Genomic DNA, 18,033 nt, shown 5'->3' with positions numbered 1-18,033 from the left:
TCATAAAAAACTTGAACATTTTGTTGTTTTTCTTTCAGTTGATCGGATGATGCGGATGAACCATTATTTCAAATTCGAAAGCGCCCACGAGCAACACTACTTAATTTGACATCAAAAATGTATAAAATTCGTTTAGAGTAAACAAAAATTATTTAAAACATTTTTTAACGAATTCAGATTTCATGGAAAAAGTAAAAAAAGCCGCTTTCCAAGATTTGCTGCACCGTAAAATGCCGGTTTTCCAGCCTCTGGAGTGGGCCTTGCTTTCAGTCCATCAGATATACGGTAAGCCTTGTTTATGCACAATCTTGAAATAGCGTTATCCAGTGTGTATAATTATAAATGCAATTCTCACAAAAAAAAGTTTATCATTGATCATGAAATTATAGAAATAATAAGACAGATTTCCCAATTAATATTTTTTCGATTTGTCGATTGGAAAATGAATCATTTGGTTAACGAAACTTAAATTCGCTAGAAAATTTTGACAAACATTTATAATCAACATGTATATTGGTATTAATATCATTTCACCAAAAGGTATCCTTTTACTCAAACTTTTTTCCTGATCCGATTACTCGAATTATTCTCAGAAAAAAGTGATCGTTTGAAATTCATGTTCTTTTCTTAAACAACAAATTTTACGAAAGATCGGAAAATAATTTCTTGAAATTTGCAGTTTATGGATCCCTGATGGGATCGTCTGGGATGATAAAAAAAAATAATTTTTGAGCCTAATATTTGAATTTCTGATTTCACCCCGGACCACTCGCAGATTTTCGTCAAGATCATCTCCATTAACTTAATTATTAGAAATTCATCATCAATCATGCTAAATTCCAGCAGTACGCGCCGTCTCTATACTTAACCTAGTTCATCAATCAGCTGTTCATCTAGTGTGATGTAATAATAGTATGAGAAGTGATTGTAATATGTGGTTCCTAAAATAGCAGACGCTCTTCCGTTTGTATTTGTTGGAAAGTCTCTATATACATATAATTCGAACACTACTTGATAAGAAGTTGACAATGATACTTATCGTATGTAGATAATAATTAACGTTAATTTTAATCGCAGAACTTTTATGACGTTTCAATAACCTCACATCACATAATCTTTGAAGGTGAATTTCTTCATTTACAGGCTGTTCCTGAATTGAAGTTACAAACAAAAATGACAGATCATTCTCAGAAAAAAACCTAGTAAATATTATTATTATTTTCATTTATTTTCGAAATACAGGAATATAAAGTTTGATTTTCTTTAATTTTTTTCTCTTAGCACCTTGCCTTCATAAGATATTTTACTTCAATTCGGCATAGATATTCCAATTTAGAGTTGTTATCATCTGGTATATGCTAATTTTGATTGCAAATTAACAGAATGATTCATTTTCTAGAACTGTGCCCGCTTCTATCCTCCAGAACATTTTTTCGGTGAATCACTGGATGTTCGGAAAAATATAAAAAGAAACTTTGGTCCAGTACTAAACTTTTTGGTTTCTTGGAGTTTTATTGCATCTGCTACCGATTTCGATAAAAAATTTCAAACAATCCTCCAGAAATCCCCAGGAAAATCCAAATCATTATAAAGATCCGATTAGTGGGCTGTGATGAATAAATTATTTATAGGTTTTGGTACTTATCTACCCAATCTATACCTCCAGTTTAGGAACACTCTGCAGTGGAATATTAGGTACTGTCGTTTTTAATGGTCCTAAATACAGGGTGGCCATTTGAAAACGAAACAGACGAGATTACAGACGAAATAAAGTTTTTCGATAGAAATGCTCGGACAGGTCGATTTCTGTTTCGAGGGGGACAACTTAAGATGTAGGTTACGGACGCATAGCGCTTCAACCCTTGCTACTACAACCCTCACCCCCAAATTTTGAATAGGGAAGATGTGGTGAGTGATACCTCATTTGAAAGGTATTTTTATACTGATTTCAGCACAGTAATTGTTTTTTCATTTTATGCATTAGTTCTCGAAATATTCTTAACTAAGTATTCGAAAATGAAGTGGTGTTTTCATGGCACTTGTAGTGTTCTGTGAAAAATCGACATTTTGAGCTTCAAAACAACCATGACTGTGGCTTCCTTCCTAACTAACTAACGCATGAATATTTCGAGAACTAATGCATAAAATGAAAAAACAATTAGTGTGCTGAAATCAGTATAAAAATACCTTTAAATTGAGGTTTCACTCACCCCATCTTCCCTATTCAAAAATTGGGGGTTGGGGTTGTAGCAGCAAGGGTTGAAGCGCTATGCGTCCGTAACCTACATCTTAAGTTGTCCCCCTCGAAACAGAAATCGACCTGTCCGAGCATTTCTATCGAAAAACTTTATTTCGTCTGTAATCTCGTCTGTTTCGTTTTCAAATGGCCACCCTGTATAACGGTGGTGAGGAACATGAAGAGCTGCTTATAAACATCCTGCTTCATGACTCCATATCTACCTGTTAATACTGCGGGAAATACCCCTTTTTGTAATTGTGGGCCATGATAAGTGGTGCATTCAGTAGTAGGTGATAAAGCTACCTAATATGAGAGTTTCTAATGTGTTATATTATACGCAGCTTTTTTCAACAACTTTTGCTAATTTTATGTACCTAATCTTCAAGACAGTGGCTACACCAGCTTTCAAAAACAGAGGTGGCCAAGGGGTGGCCGGATTTTCTTTGGAGGGTCAAAGTAGATAGAAATTATGTTCTGCTAATCTTGTAATTATTTTAGTCTTAGTATGTGAAATTTTAGCGGGGATCAGCAGAAATTAAGGGGGGCCTGGTCCCCCCTCCACCCCTAGCGTCGTCACTGCTTCAGTAGCGTATCAGCAGAAAATGAATTCTCTTGACTTTCATTCAATTTTTTTGTTGGGAATAATGACTTTGCAATAATTTTTGCGTTGAATTATTTACTTATTCTTCAGTTGTCAAATAAATGATTGCGGATAAAATCGAAAAAAGTGTTTATTAAAGTTTACTAAATAGCGCTGAAGAGTGTCAAGAATGCCGGAAATATCACGGCTCACCCTGAAATGATCAATGATGAATACAGCGCATTTATAAATAATGGAGAGTGTAAAAAATGCGTATCGCTTCGATATGAAATAGTAACTTTTGAGCACTAGTTATTACCACGCCAATTTTATCCTTGGATACCACATAACTATATATATATATATATATATATATATATATATATATATATATATATATATATATATATATATATATATATATATATATATATAGGTACATATGTCGCCCCAAAAGGTGCAATTGAGGATGAATGACGAGCGCTCAAGCACTCCTAAGTTTACAACAGCGCTTACATAATTTTTTTCAATTTTTTGAATATTCACGCAGAATCTCCATCAGATCGGATCTGTCATCTTGGGAATTTTGGGTATTCCTTCTTGAACATTTCAACGTTTTCATCGACTTGAATTTTGCTCGAAGCTCCAAATTTTTATTCCACATCAATGCCAAAAATCTTAACTCCGTCAATTTTGTGCTCACAGAAATATTGGATGACTTTGGACTTGTTTTGAATTTAATGGAAAATCAAATTTTCTAGCGGGCGTATTCACGGAATCCTTGGTCGAATAATGCCCAGTAACGATCTCAACTAAGACTTTCGAGATAATGATAAGAGAGTTTATTCAAGAGAAAATACTACAAACACTCTAGTTGATGCTACGTATTCACAAAGGCGCCATACACAGAAGACGTTATTGCTGCCTTCGACCGTACTGTTGATAAAAACTCGAATAAGTTGATACGATGTCGTGTATAGCTATTCGAGTTTTGAATGCTTCTGATGGCAGTTTTTTATTTTCAGTATTTGGACAAGAATATCATAAATTCACAAATTTTTTAGTTGTGTATGACCTCCAACGTTGCAGGTGGTAAAGATAGCACCCCTGACCAATGGATAGGCAACTATTAGAGAAATAAGTCTTGCGCAGTGAGGAAAGCTTTAACTGATTGCAGATTACTCAACGCTGCGTTCATGATACTTTGGAGGTGGTTTTGTCAAAAATCATAAACAAAGCAAGTAATGTATACGAAAGTAGAAGTTAGAGGCACAGAGTTACTATTGCTTACCTTTCCTTTGTCAGGCCCATTCGGATCTGTGATCGCGATTTGTTTTCCGTCAAGCTCCGCCCTGACCACGAATCCGTGGTTCTCTCTCGTATTCTTGAACCACTCGGACACGGTCTCGGTCAGATCGAAAGGTATCCAGCTTCCCTTTCCGAAAGGCTGCGTTATCGTGGTGGAGACAACCTTTTGCAACTTCGATGTTTCAGGATGGTTAAGTAGCTTAAGCACTTTGAAAATTTCAACATTTATCTCAGGCAGAGGGTGCCTGTCATGACCTTCTATGTAAATGTAAAGGGAAGAATTGGCGACGTTGTATTTTGTTGTGCTATCTAGGAGTGGAAAGTAGAGTATTTCATGGTCTTTCCTACTATGTCGCAATCGTGGATCTGTAACAAGAAATAGAAGATTAGCTCTCACTATATAAAAAAGGCGTTTTCGTTACAATGTTACAATTTTTAAAATGATGAATTATTGCAATTTCATTAATCATTGCCTCATATGGAAGAGATTATTTTAGTCTGAAAAGCGAATGAATGAACAAAGGCTAAAAGATCCTGCTCTCTTGTTTTTTTTTCAATGTTCTTTTGGAATATATTTTTCAGTTTTCTACTTCAATTTTTGCAGTTCTAAGAAAGTAATCAGATTGAATTTTTTCAAAAAGCTAGAAATTGTTATTTATTTATTTAACATAAACAGGAATCCTAACAGGAATAACCCAATTACAAGGATTCACCACAAAAAAGAAGATATTTACAATTGAGAATGAACATAAACTATAAGATAAAACATATTAACAATATCAAAAAAAAATATAAATAATTCAGTAATTTCTACAAAGATACAAATATAATTCTTCCCTAAAAGCAACTTGAGAAATATTGAAAATGTCAATAAAAAAAATGTGCCAGTTATAAAACCGCACGATTCTCAAAAAAATTGAGTTATAAAACAACGACGTGCGCGCTCTTGGGACATAAAACAGTTCTCTTCGACGTCCGGTGAAAGCACGAGTGTTCAAATAAACCTCATTAATGAGAGGGAAATCGGAGTGGCCATTCATTATCCGATATAAAAAAGTTTGATCGAATACAACCCTTTTCTGCTCCAGAGTAGTCAATCTATAAAGCCTCAACCTTGCATCGTAAGGACAATCAACTTGTCTATTCCCGAACCTGTAGTATAAGACTCTAGTGAACTTTCTTTGTACCCTTTCGATCCGATTAATATATTTGTGATAAAAGGGATTCCAAATTGGTGTTGCATATTCAACTATACTGCGAACAAGCGAAAATGTTATGTTATGTTATGTTGAATATACACTGAAACTCTTGATTTGTATATACCATAGTCCAAATGGATAGCTTCCTTAAGTAATTATAATAAAAAATCAAAGCATATCGCTTCAATATAATTCTCTATGTACAGGGTGATTGTTTATATTTTACTCAATAGCTATATCAGTTATTAGTGATCCTACAAAAATGGGCACATATGAAATATTTTTTATGGGTATTCAGAATTCATCAGTACTAGGAAATACAAAAAATCATTATAAACTTGAAAATTTGATGTGAACAGGTAAAGTCAAATGAAACACCCTGTATTTCATTTTCCTAATCAGTAAATCTCTTTCTCCTGAATTCAAATACATATACTTTATTATATAGATATACTTTATCTTCGACAGTTTTTCCTTCTTAATCTAAGGTGCGATTTCTTATAACAGAAAAAAATATAGTTACAGATTAGAAAAATAAAATATCAACTGAAATGTAAATGAAATCAGATTTCCTATATCTAACTAGGCAAATTTCAACGATAGATTTTCAATAAATTTCCAACAATGAATTTTCATCAAATTTTCAACAATGAATTTCCATCAAATTTTCAACAATGAATTTCCATCAAATTTTCAACCATAAATTTTCAGTAAATTCACCAATAACTTTTCAGTTAATTCAAAAAATTAATTTTTAAGAATAAAATCAATTTTATAAAGAAATCGCAGTATTGTCATGTGGTGTTCTACAGCCACCTTAGAATCAGAAGAAAGATTTTTTTTTTAGAAAACTGGCAAAGATAACCTCAATGAAGTATTCATATTTGAAATCAGGAGCAAAAGCTCTACCGATTAGGAAAATGAAATACAGGATTTTCCATTTAAAAAATACCAGTTCAAAAAATTTTTTATGTATTTAATGCTTTTTTGCATTTCCTAGTACTGAATTCCCATAAAAAAACTTCATTTGCCCATTTAAACGTTTTTGTAGGACCAAAATTAACTGAGATAGCAATTGAGTTAAATATAAACAATCACCCTGTACATGGTGATAACTGTATTTGTTGGTCATTTGAAAAATGATATCAAAAAGGTTAGAATTACTTGTCGAAAGTGCAATTGAAAAGATAAACATATATCATCTTTATTATTTTGCGAGATAATAATTTAAATGATAACGAGTTTCCCACACAAAAACGAGAAAATTGCGAAAGGGCTGAATTGAAGTCGGCAGCTTTTGAGCTCCTCGTTAATTGATGTGACAATTGAGCTCTTGAACACCACGGAACTGTTAATAGATATAAGTTGTTGAGATGTGATTAAGAAATTACTTCTCGTCGTGCTCTACTTATTTTTTGTGGATATTTTGATTGAAATTTTCATGGAACTACCTATATGATATTTTGCATCGAGCTTAAATTGAAATGCTTGTCACGAACAATTATTATGAATCTATATCACTGCAAGCCTATCTTCGATTTCTTGCTTGAATTTTTGCATGAAGCTTTCAATTGTTATTTGATATCTGCGCAAAAAATGTCAAGCACGTATATTTGTGATCAAGGAAATATACAATAATTTATTATTCGATATTATTCTTTAATATTATCTGGTTTTGGTGGTCATCAACATAAAATTTTTCATAATTCTTGAAATCGTAGAATCTTGAAACTTAAGTTTCAAATCAATGATATATATTATAATAGGTACGAATTTCTTTTCTTGAAACAAAACAAATGCTGGATACTTATTGGAAATAATGAACCGAAACTGATGAAAGAGTACGAAACTGATTTTTTCTCATCTCCATCTTCGACAGCTTCAATGAATTTCAAATCATATTCAACTCCATAAAAAATTATCGCATATACACTCCCGTCATAAATATTAATGAGTTTATCATGAAATCTGAAAAAGTCAAGCGGCAAAGATGAAGACTAACCTACATTTCGTATAAGGAATTCTTGACTGGCAGTTAGCAATAATTGATTATGGCAACATACTGGGCGTGCCTTGCAAAAAGTAACACTGAAGAAGAGATGTTACTTCGGCTGAATTTATGCTCGAGATTATGTTAATCTGGACGGTCGGATGGTGCATTCTTCCGAAGCCATACATCATTGAAACGTCTTGTTGTCCTGTTCGTCCATCAAGAATCGCTGCCTGAAGCCTGTACTGACAACTGAGTTCTGATCGTTTTGAAGTGTCCGAAGGAAATTTATCGACTCCAAGATTGAAAGCAGAACATCAAAGTACCGACAAAACTGAATTGCATCATGTACAGTGCTTATTTTAATTTTTTATTCATTTTATGGATTGGAGATCAATGGGATGCTGATATAGGTCTACTGAAACTCTTGTTCCTCATACCTAAATATACGTTATCTCAAAACTTTCAGGTGTAGAAAATATTATCAGAAATAAACAAAATTTGTGCAATAAAGATCGTGCTCTGAAATTGAATCTGATGATGTATGGATTGACTTGGAGTATTCTGAAGATTGATACCTAAATTGAATTGAATAATTTGCGCTATGATTCACATTCTTGTTCAATCAAACAATCAAAAAAAGATCGGTTTGTTCATCTTATTATATTTTGAGACTAGGACTATTTTTGCACAAATATCCTTTGTTCTTGCTTTTTTGGTCACTTTGTTTTTGTGAATCTTGAGGTTTGATTTATAAGCGTATCAGTTTTTTATGTCATCGAAATGTAAAATTAATTTACGGTCAGAACAGAATCATTATAGAATTCTGATAACTGCTAGCCTTTTGTTGCTCTCCCAGATTTAGAATTATTTTAGTTATTAAGTTGTATTATGTATTTTTTTTTTTGAGTGATACAGATAATAAAGATCATTATCATTATTATTATCTACATCAATCAGTGGAATTTTGATTCAGGTTGAAGAGAACCGTTATTCTAATGAAGAAAAACATAGTTGCATCGACACAATTAAGTTATTTTGTGCTTTCATATCCATGCCTGTGGAATAATTGGCCCTTACTTATTTTTTGTACATAGTTGAATTTGAAATCAATTATTCCTACGGGCAGCTGAACTGTGGTCTTATAAATAGTTTTTTTTCAAACCGAATAACTTCGAATAGACAACACCCTTGTCTTCAACGGCTTATTTTTAAATGATTGTTAATAGATAATTTTTTGGTTGGAATTTCATCACCAATAGACTCACATCGGAGTAGCATTTATAAATTGTTGAAATTTATTATGAAAATCATGAATCAATTGGAGAAGCTTATTAAGATTTGCCAGTTTTCAATGGTGCTCATTCATCCTCCGGCAATTAGTTTGAGTAATTTCATGAACTAATTCAACTTCCAAATTTCAACTATTCTGAATAAAAAAGAAATTGTTTTAGTTAGTTATTACAATACCTTGACTCTAAACTATAATTTGTGAGATTTGGTGCGCTCTATAGTTGTTCAGAACTGAACATTAAGAGAGAACACCATCTCGTGGCTGCTCAGTTCAAAACGAAATTAGAAATATTCATTTTTACAAATCACCGATATTTATGGGGTTTTCACATAATTGCCTTAAACGATAATCTACATTGTAGAAAGTGAATATTTTTAATTTGCGAATTGAAAAAAAATTTTGGTAACTTTAGTTTTCCGCAAGAAAATTGATGATATGATGATAAAATGTACAAAGCACTGATATATTTTCAAAAAAGTCGTAAAAGGAAACTTACCAAAAATCATTACAAAAGAGGTAAAGGTATGATTTTCTGAAAAAAATTATCGACCATCGTATCTCTTTTTATTTGCTCCGAAAGGAGAAAGAACATATGGTGATATTAGTTATAAATTCTTCCATAGTATGTTCTTGTTTATAAAAGTATCAATCACAGGAAAACACACTATAATATACTATTATTTATTAATCTTAGGCTATCGGTTTCGGAACATTCTTATTCCATCTTCAGTCCAGCTGAAAGTACACAATTTTGTAATATTTTAATTTGCTTTGATTAACTTATGTATTCGAAATGGAATATTTAGGGTTAAGTTAAGAGTATGCAACTTACTGTCGTATAGAAGTCAAAATGGATAAAAATGTGCTTCATTAAATATTATTACTCTGGTTTTATTGAGTTTCATCAACAGAATCGTATTATTTTATTTTATTTTACTTATTTCTTTCAGCAACGTGGTGTCAGTTTGGAATATATAGTTATCAGTCATCATAGTAATAACATTGGCATAATATGTTTTGTTCTCGATGTCGAGTTCGTGTTGTTGTTTTATTGGTGGGAAATAATATTTAATGAAGCACATTTTTATCCATTTTGACTTCTATACGACAGTAAGTTGCATACGCTTAACTTAACCCTAAATATTCCATTTCGAATACATAAGTTAATCATAGCAAATTAAAATATTATAAAATTGTGTACTTTCAGCTGGCATGAAGATGGAATAGGAATGTTCCGAAATCGATAGCCTAAGATTAATAAATAATAGTATATTATAGTCTGTTTTCTTGTGATTGATACTTTTATTAACATATGGTGAATCTACAACTTCGTACACCATCGCAGGATTGCAAGAGAGGAAGTGAATGGTTACCAAAGTTTGACTGCGAAAAACCACGTGGTGGTAATCCCTCTTAAGAAACGATGAATTAACGATATGGACTTGACTCCATTAGATTTTTTCTGGAATCGCGTGAACCCGTCGACAAACCGGATACCATTGAGATCTTGGGACTTAACGTTTGACGCTTCATTGCCATTGCTGAAATGAAACCTAATTTATTGCGGAGAGTGTATATAAATTGGGTTATGGCCTGTACACTATAATCGGAGTGCCTCATTAAGTAGTTCAGGATGGTCTGAAATGCATTTTGCGAGTGTTAATTTCAGAATTAGACACCAACAGAGACAGATACATGAAAGCTAAATCAGATTCAATTGTTAATGCCATAAAATTGAGCCAAATTCATGGATATGAAAATATTCTGCTCTACTTCAAATCATATTTCTCTTTCTCTTAAAAATAAACACTCTTCAGCATAGTACCAGGAGTTTTGTGAGAACATCATTTCGAACAATACAGCAAGATTTTGACATTTGACACCCTATAAATATTTCTTTCACCGTTGAAAATCCTATATAGAATTCAACTATTAGTTATAAATTGTACACTTTGTAGTTTGTACTAGCACAAACATGTATTTCTAGGACCTCAATATTTCGCATGCGGCATGCTAATAGTTAAATATTTATGAAATAATGAATAGATATTTGAGTTGGGACATGAAAGGTTCCGTAAGTACTTTAGCTTTTTTGAATTCACGGTGCGCGAAAATTATAACTTCTCTAGAGATAAAAGTGATACAGGATTGAAAAGTGTGGAGTGCTGACTTTAAAGATGAGAAGGACTAGGAATGCCACAAACTAACAGTACATTTCAGAATTGCTAAACTATAAAATATTCGAAAATGAACAATTCACATGTTTGTTTACTGCCCAGGGAGCCCCACAACTAATTGAAATCCAATAATACTGAGGGTGAAATTAATATAGTTCGTGACTCAACAAACTCTTCTATACTCGAATACGCTTACTTTCAAACGTAAATCGACGTCACTTTCAGTTTCTGAAATATTCCGGGTCATCGATGTCATGACTCACCTCAGAAACCTTCACGGTGATCAACTAGATGTAACGTCAAGGTTTTGTAGCCCTTTCAACCCTATCAAATAATCAGGAAATGAAGAAACATGCAGAGCATGATGCATTATGCATTCCATGCAAGGGTTAATATACATGTTGTCTCTTAGTTTGGTTTCACACGATGATTGTTTCGTGACAGGGATGGAACTGAAAGCAAATATAAGAGACTTCTAGGGGAAGATTTATGGCAGTTCTCAGGTTTTTTTTCCACGTGAATCTAAAACTGAAGGAAAATATATTCCTCAAAACAGATCAAAATATCATTATATGAGAAAGCAAACTTCTTTGAAAAACTTCTTCAAAAGAAGACAAATTGATGCAGGCGAATCTCCAAGCTTTTCACAATTGAATACAAAAGCTGACAGTTCTACAGGTTAAAATCCATCTCAAGAAGTGTCTGACGTAAATCCAAAGGAAATTAGAAACGAATGACCAATTTTTTTTCGTTTTTAACTCGTTACCATGACACATTCCCCCCCAAGGCTTATGTCTGGGTACGCCACTGTGTTTATTAACATCATCTCAGATGCAATTTCCGGATGGGTTGTCACAACTCATCTGCTGTTCCGAATTTTTTCCATTTTTCCAATTTCTTTCACTTTTTCTAATGAATATCATTTTACCTGGCAGTACAAATTTTTATCGCGCATTTCACAGGATCGACGATGAAATCGTTCTTTTTTGTTATAGTATATAGAGGATTCAAAAATAAACTGAAAGTGAACACAATAATGTTATGATTTTAACAACGAATTTTTGTAAAATCGCATCATCTGCTGTCATCAAGACAGCAGCTATTGCCGAAAAACACGCACCATATATCCATAACATCAGAAATTCTTAACGATCAACCAACGAATCTAAGAGAAAATCCATACCAAATTCAATTAAAATTGGATAAGAATTTTAGAAGAATTTGTATACACAACCAATAGACTCACACGAATGCAAAGTTTTCCAAAAGGTCTAAATATATTTTGATTTCGGTTACCACACATTTTTTCATTGCGAAATTGATATGGAAGGGCCCATATAACATCGTTAGACTAGGAAATAGAAGAAAGTTTGGTGTATGTGAAGAAACATTTCCTCATTGTAATCCACGCAATGAAACAACAAGCAATGGAAAACCAATTTATCAAACATCATTGGGAAATCCAATTATTTGAATGAGATAATTGCTTGATCAATGCGTAAACGAGTGAGTGTTTTATGTTGATTATACCGGGTTTTTTGGGTTGAATCAGTCGAAAATCTGGAAAAGGAAACAACTTACGGAAAAATGTTTCAAATAAAAGGTAAATGTAAAACCGTGGCAGGAGGGTTGCGATTACATATAACCATGAAATTGGTGTGAATCTGATATATTCTCGTACGATTTTGTTCTTCAAGGTTTGGCAGAATGAACGGGTTACCCATTAATTAGAGAAACTATTTTATGTCATATATCTTCGTAATTTTGATACTGTTGCTCAGTTATTGAGTTATTGAGCATAATCTGGTCCTGGATTATAATGTGAAGAGAGAAATTATTTTTATATCTTTATTTGACTTTCATATCTATTTTAGCTTTCTCGGAAAATTTTTCTGTAATTTCACATTTTTTTTCAATTTCTCCAAAGTGTATCGGCTGTCCCAAATTCGAGGATTTCAGAATCCCTCACATCTAGAAATAAATTAATGCCACATTTTTGGGCTCGATTTTTGAGAGAATTTATTTGGTGAGAACCACAACCTTATAAGTTTTATGCTATAAGAGAAAATTGGAAAATTGCATGAAATGAAAAATTAATGGTGCTATTTTCTTCTGAATATTGGTGTGCTAATTTTTTCATTATAATTAATTTTGCAGTTATAGTACTCTTTAGTGTTGTTTTTATGTAAATCATAAGAATTGCTGTAAAAATTAAATCGTTTTTTTTAATCATCTGAAATATATAACATATTCATTCAAATTTCTCATCAAACTTTGAAAATCATCAAAAATTCCAGTTTCACACGACAAATCAAATTGGTGCCTATCTATGATAATCTGTAAACTTCAGATGATTAAAATATTAGATGGTCGAGAGCAGTATGCTTAGGAATTAGCCTGTTTCATTTTCGTCCTCAGCAATCCCTGCCAAAAATACCTCATCAACATAAAATACCAATTTTGAAATTTATAAGGATCCATGTGGAAAGTATGTAACCTATACCTACGTATGTTATCCATGGCACATAACTTTTCATGAGGTATCATAGAATTCATATTTATATGGTTATATAAGGATTTGCGGTTTTACTTTTCAATTTCATAGACTGTCTTCCATTAACCATTTGTTTAAACACTTACAAACGATAAAGCAATTCGTATCTGTAATAACCATTAAACACTGATGAATATTATATCGTTCTATGAGGATTTGCAGATATTTTTTGCAGGGAACGATATCGGGTCATAGAAAATCAGGATGAAATAAAATTGAATGGAATTTTCTAATGTGCGGATGTAGTAATTATCTGCTATGACATATCCACTACGGTTAGTACGAGATGTTGATGCCCTCGTGCTATTCACAAACACAAACCTTCGGGTTTTCAAGTCGTTACTGCCGGGGCATAAACATCTACTTAATTCTCTTGGTACATACATAAATAACTACTCTAATTTATATATATATATACGAATCGGGTTCAAAACGTCTTTCGACGTTGTCCGATGCCTAATTTCCACGTCAGACGATCACTGCATTGATCTTCAGTAAGGTTTCTCTCACTCATCGCTCTCACTATTCCTTCCTTCCAGGTCTTCCTCGGTCTTCCTCTTTTCCTTCGTCCTACCGGTATCCACTCCATAGTTCTTTTAGGTATTCTCGTGCTAGGCATTCTCTGGATGTGTCCGTACCAAATCAGCTGTTTTCTTTCAATGTCCGTTGTCAGAGATCCTTCCACACCCATTCGGAGCTTCACTTCTTCATTTCTTACTCGGTCTCTACGAGATATTCCCAAGGATCTCCTGAAAACGTCCATTTCCACTGCCTCCAGTTTTCTTCTATTTCTTTCTGTTATCCTCCACGTTTCGGCTCCATATAGAAGGTTGCTCTTAATAAGCGTTTCATATATATTGAACTTCCGCTGCTTCCCTATTTCTTGAGACCAGAATATTCCATTGAGGCAACCAATTGTTCTTCTAGCCTGGGTTATTCTCTTTTTTATTTCTAAGTCGTCTTTCCCTGTAGTATCGAAGACAACTCCCAGATAGGTGTATTCGTTACATGATGCAATGGTTTCGTTATTTTCTAGGTGGATATTCGAGAGGGCAGTTCCTATAGGAAGATATTTCGTTTTTTGAATATTTATTTCTAACCCCCATCGTCGGTACTCTTCTTGCAATTTCCTGGCCATATATTCGATATCGTCTTTATCATTGGCCATGATGACCTGGTCGTCTGCAAACTGTAGTGTAAACAGACACATCTCTCCCAGATCTACACCCATCCCTCTGCATTTACGTTTCCACTGATTAAGTGCTCTTGCAATATAGATCTTGAAAAGGGTGGGTGATACACAGCAGCCTTGTCGCAGTCCCTTATTCACAGCAAATTTTGTTGACAGTTGACAGTTGACTCTAATTTATATGATATAAAAAAAAACTTATTATTTTCAGTGAATTTCCGTGAATTAATAAATCAGTAAGTATTTAAATTTATACAAATATCTTCTGTCATTTATGATGCAGCAATGGCACCAATCTTCGAATCGAACATCGTCACATATTTGATAATCTCATCAGATCTATTAGAAGTGATCCATCTTTAAATGAGAGCAAACAATGAAATGTATCAATTGGAAGTGTGTATTTTTCTCCCTCATAAGCAATATGCATATGAAATTTCCGAAGCGGATTCATTGTTGCTATGGAGGAGACGAAACACAGGCACACAACAATGAGAAATCAAATCCCGAGTGACGTCCCTGGTCGTGGCTTGCGTGTTTCCGACCCTTGTGTTCGCAAATTTACCGCAATTTGTGAGTAATAATTTACATAATTGATATCTTTATTGTTCCTGGAAACGGCGTACGCATGTTTTCCTTCACGCGTAGAATACCTTCGTAAATGCATTTGCGATAATCGATACGTAGGTGCATACGGTGGTTGCCGAGAGGAGCTGAAATAAGTGGTAGTCAAATCCATATCACAGTTTCGCACTCGTTACTCGATTATTTCCAATAACAAAATTTGCAATTACAGTGTTTGATTAAAGCGAATTGAAAAATCCATCTGCTCATCGTCAGTAGCTTTCCCCGGACAAAACAAATTACTTCACATAATTGATCCACTAGGAATCCCTCAATTTCTTCTAATTCTTTTCGTCTCACTTTAGGACCATGTCCTGTTGCCGCTTTTGCCTGATCACTATCTCTTCGAACGTAGAGTTCCAAATACTCGACATCTTTTAGGTGGTCGTCTTGGTGGGCTTGAGGCTTCTGATGGTTTTCTGTTTTGGCCCATTTTGCTAATCGTTTAGGGTTCGTGCGATCTACATGATCGTTCCACCCTCTATGTCTCATTGTAACGAATCTTACGACATCCTGAACCACGACCTCTCCTCTGATAACCACATTTCTCTGCCCAGAAGTGTCACACTTTTATCATTCTTAAAGTTTTCATTTTTGATATTCTTAATATGGTTTTAGTTTTCGATGTTTCTACAAGTGTCTCTATGGCATAAGTAAGTATAGGCCTTATATAGGTTTTATGAATTCTCACTTTGTTCTAGAGTCTAGACAATCTAGACTGATATATATTTGTTACTCTATATAATATCCCTTGGATAACCTGATATACAGTTGGCTTTATTCGCTCCATTTCGCTTATAAGCTTCTTTTCCTTGAAAGTTCTATTCCAATATAGTTGAACTTCATTACTTGGTTACTTGGTTTATAATTTTGTCATTGACAGAAAGTTTACATCTTATCGGCTCTCTTGAAACAACCATTGCTTGGATTTTTCCGGTTGATATAGCCATATTTAATTCGTAGCACAAATCGTAACAGTGCATAACAATCATTCGAGATCATCTTTACCTTAACATAATATAATATTTCAATTTTTTGGTTGTCTATTTAATACCCTGCATTGGCTTCTTCGACATAATTTATCATTTCGTCCATGTTGAAATGATAAAAATGATTGTATTGCTGTCTTCACCGGTACAGCATCTGTAAGATCATGCGACGGTTGAATTTTTGGAGTTATTCTAATTAATTGTTAATAATTTTCTGAATATTTTTGTCACCCTCTTTTTTTTTAATGTTCAAATAATGTCGATCGAACTCTATCAAATGCTCGTTTAGAATTTATGAAGCGAATATAAAATGGCTTTTAAAATGCAATTGCTTTTTCAATTAGCTATCGAATAATAAATATAGCCTCTACAGTTGACCCATTCTACTCGAAATCTTCGGAAAAAGTGTTTTTTCGGCAACCGTCCGGGAAGTACTCACTTCCCGGACGCTTTTTCTTTGAGAAAGTAGCATTTCCCGGCCTAGTCCGGAAAGTACTTACTTCCCGGACTAGGCCGGAAAAGAATCATAGAATCCATAGCAACCGAGATAACGGCTGACAGTTCATATGAAATTAGTTGTCAAAAATTTGCATGTTTTTTGATCGCAATCGCAATAAAATATGGAAAGCAGCAGCGATAGTGTTATTTTACATGGTTGCCGAAAAACTATTGTACGCAACACGCCCGAAAATGGTTTTTTTGGACTCACAGACTTCCAGGACTCGCTTACGCTCGTCCTGGAATTTTGTCAATTCGTCCAAAAAAACCCTATTTTCCGGACTTGTTACGTAAATTACTAGTTTTCTTTATTTGTTCAGAGAGAATTTATTAAGTCTCTTATTGATACGGCCCAACAACGTTATCCCTCTATAATACTTGGATCCTCGCTGCTCAAAATTCGAAACTTGCATTGATGAAATAAAGCGATAGAATGATCTACTCGATGATCAAAAATAGATAATAAAACTTTATTTCTGTATTATATTGATAGTTCAACGCGCTTTTAATCCGATGTGATCAGGAGGTGACATATAAATCAGATTCGAATAAAAATGAAATCATGAAAATCAAAAAGTATTTGGAGTTGTTTAAGCAGAAGCGTTCTAACGATTCAACATATTTTTTTCAGTTGCTAAAATCGAAATATTGAATAACATAGGGCAAATAATGAACCGCGTAGGCTATTATACTCCTAAATAAATTTTTAATTGATACTTCCTCAAAAACTTTCTTCTAAATGCATTTTTTGCTATATCATATCAGGTTATACTTAATTAATCTGACATATGAACTTAAGAATAGTCAAATTGTCTCAACTTCAAGACAGATTTGATGCTTTCTACTTCAGAAGAGAGTTCATCAGGATTATTGCCGGGACAATGGAAAGAAAAGGTAACAGTGTTATTCTACTAGACAAAAGAGCGTATTATATTTGAAATAATATAAGAAAGTAGTGTAGGTACTATCTTCAAACTGATATCAAAATTATCCATCCACAGAGCTAAATTCAACCGAGTAAGAAAATTCCGAGCTTTCCTAGACTGTTTTGTACCTGAGGTTTTGACTACAATTGCCGCAGACATCTAAGCAGTTTTGACAACGATGTGGTAACACATCAGAAAATGTCACAAACAAAATTCAATGGATTATGTAAAATTAGAACACAGAGCTGCCTCCATGATTTTGCCACCTTTTTGCATTAAAAGATTATGATAATAAACTGTATTCGATTGAATATTTTTTCATGTCATTTTTCTTCAGCTAAGCTCTCGATAATTGCTTATAATCCTATATCTGATTTTTCTACCGATTCTCAAATCGACCGCATCTCTCTGTAAATTTCAATTGAATAAATCTTCGACATCATTCGGCGGATTACATCCATCCAAC

At 33.6% G+C, this 18,033-nt stretch overlaps 1 protein-coding gene and 1 long non-coding RNA gene across 3 annotated transcripts in view; one reads left to right on the top strand and one right to left on the bottom strand.

The window, feature by feature from the left end:
• Nucleotides 1-18,033, bottom strand: part of LOC123675015 (growth/differentiation factor 8-like) — a 60,017-nt gene that overhangs the window by 6,356 nt on the left and 35,628 nt on the right. Inside the window, exon 2 of the mRNA XM_045610239.1 lies at nucleotides 4,111-4,493. Within this exon, the coding sequence (XP_045466195.1) occupies nucleotides 4,111-4,493 (383 nt within the window). The remainder of the gene's footprint in view (nucleotides 1-4,110; nucleotides 4,494-18,033) is intronic.
• LOC123675016 overlaps nucleotides 1-18,033 on the top strand; it is a 115,367-nt gene that overhangs the window by 63,266 nt on the left and 34,068 nt on the right. The window lies entirely within an intron of this gene.

Source organism: Harmonia axyridis, chromosome 3, assembly GCF_914767665.1.
Source record: "Harmonia axyridis chromosome 3, icHarAxyr1.1, whole genome shotgun sequence".
NCBI classification, from domain to species: domain Eukaryota; kingdom Metazoa; phylum Arthropoda; class Insecta; order Coleoptera; family Coccinellidae; genus Harmonia; species Harmonia axyridis.
The sequence above is the reverse complement of the archived record's forward strand: the minus strand, read 5'-3'. Positions and strand labels throughout refer to the sequence as shown.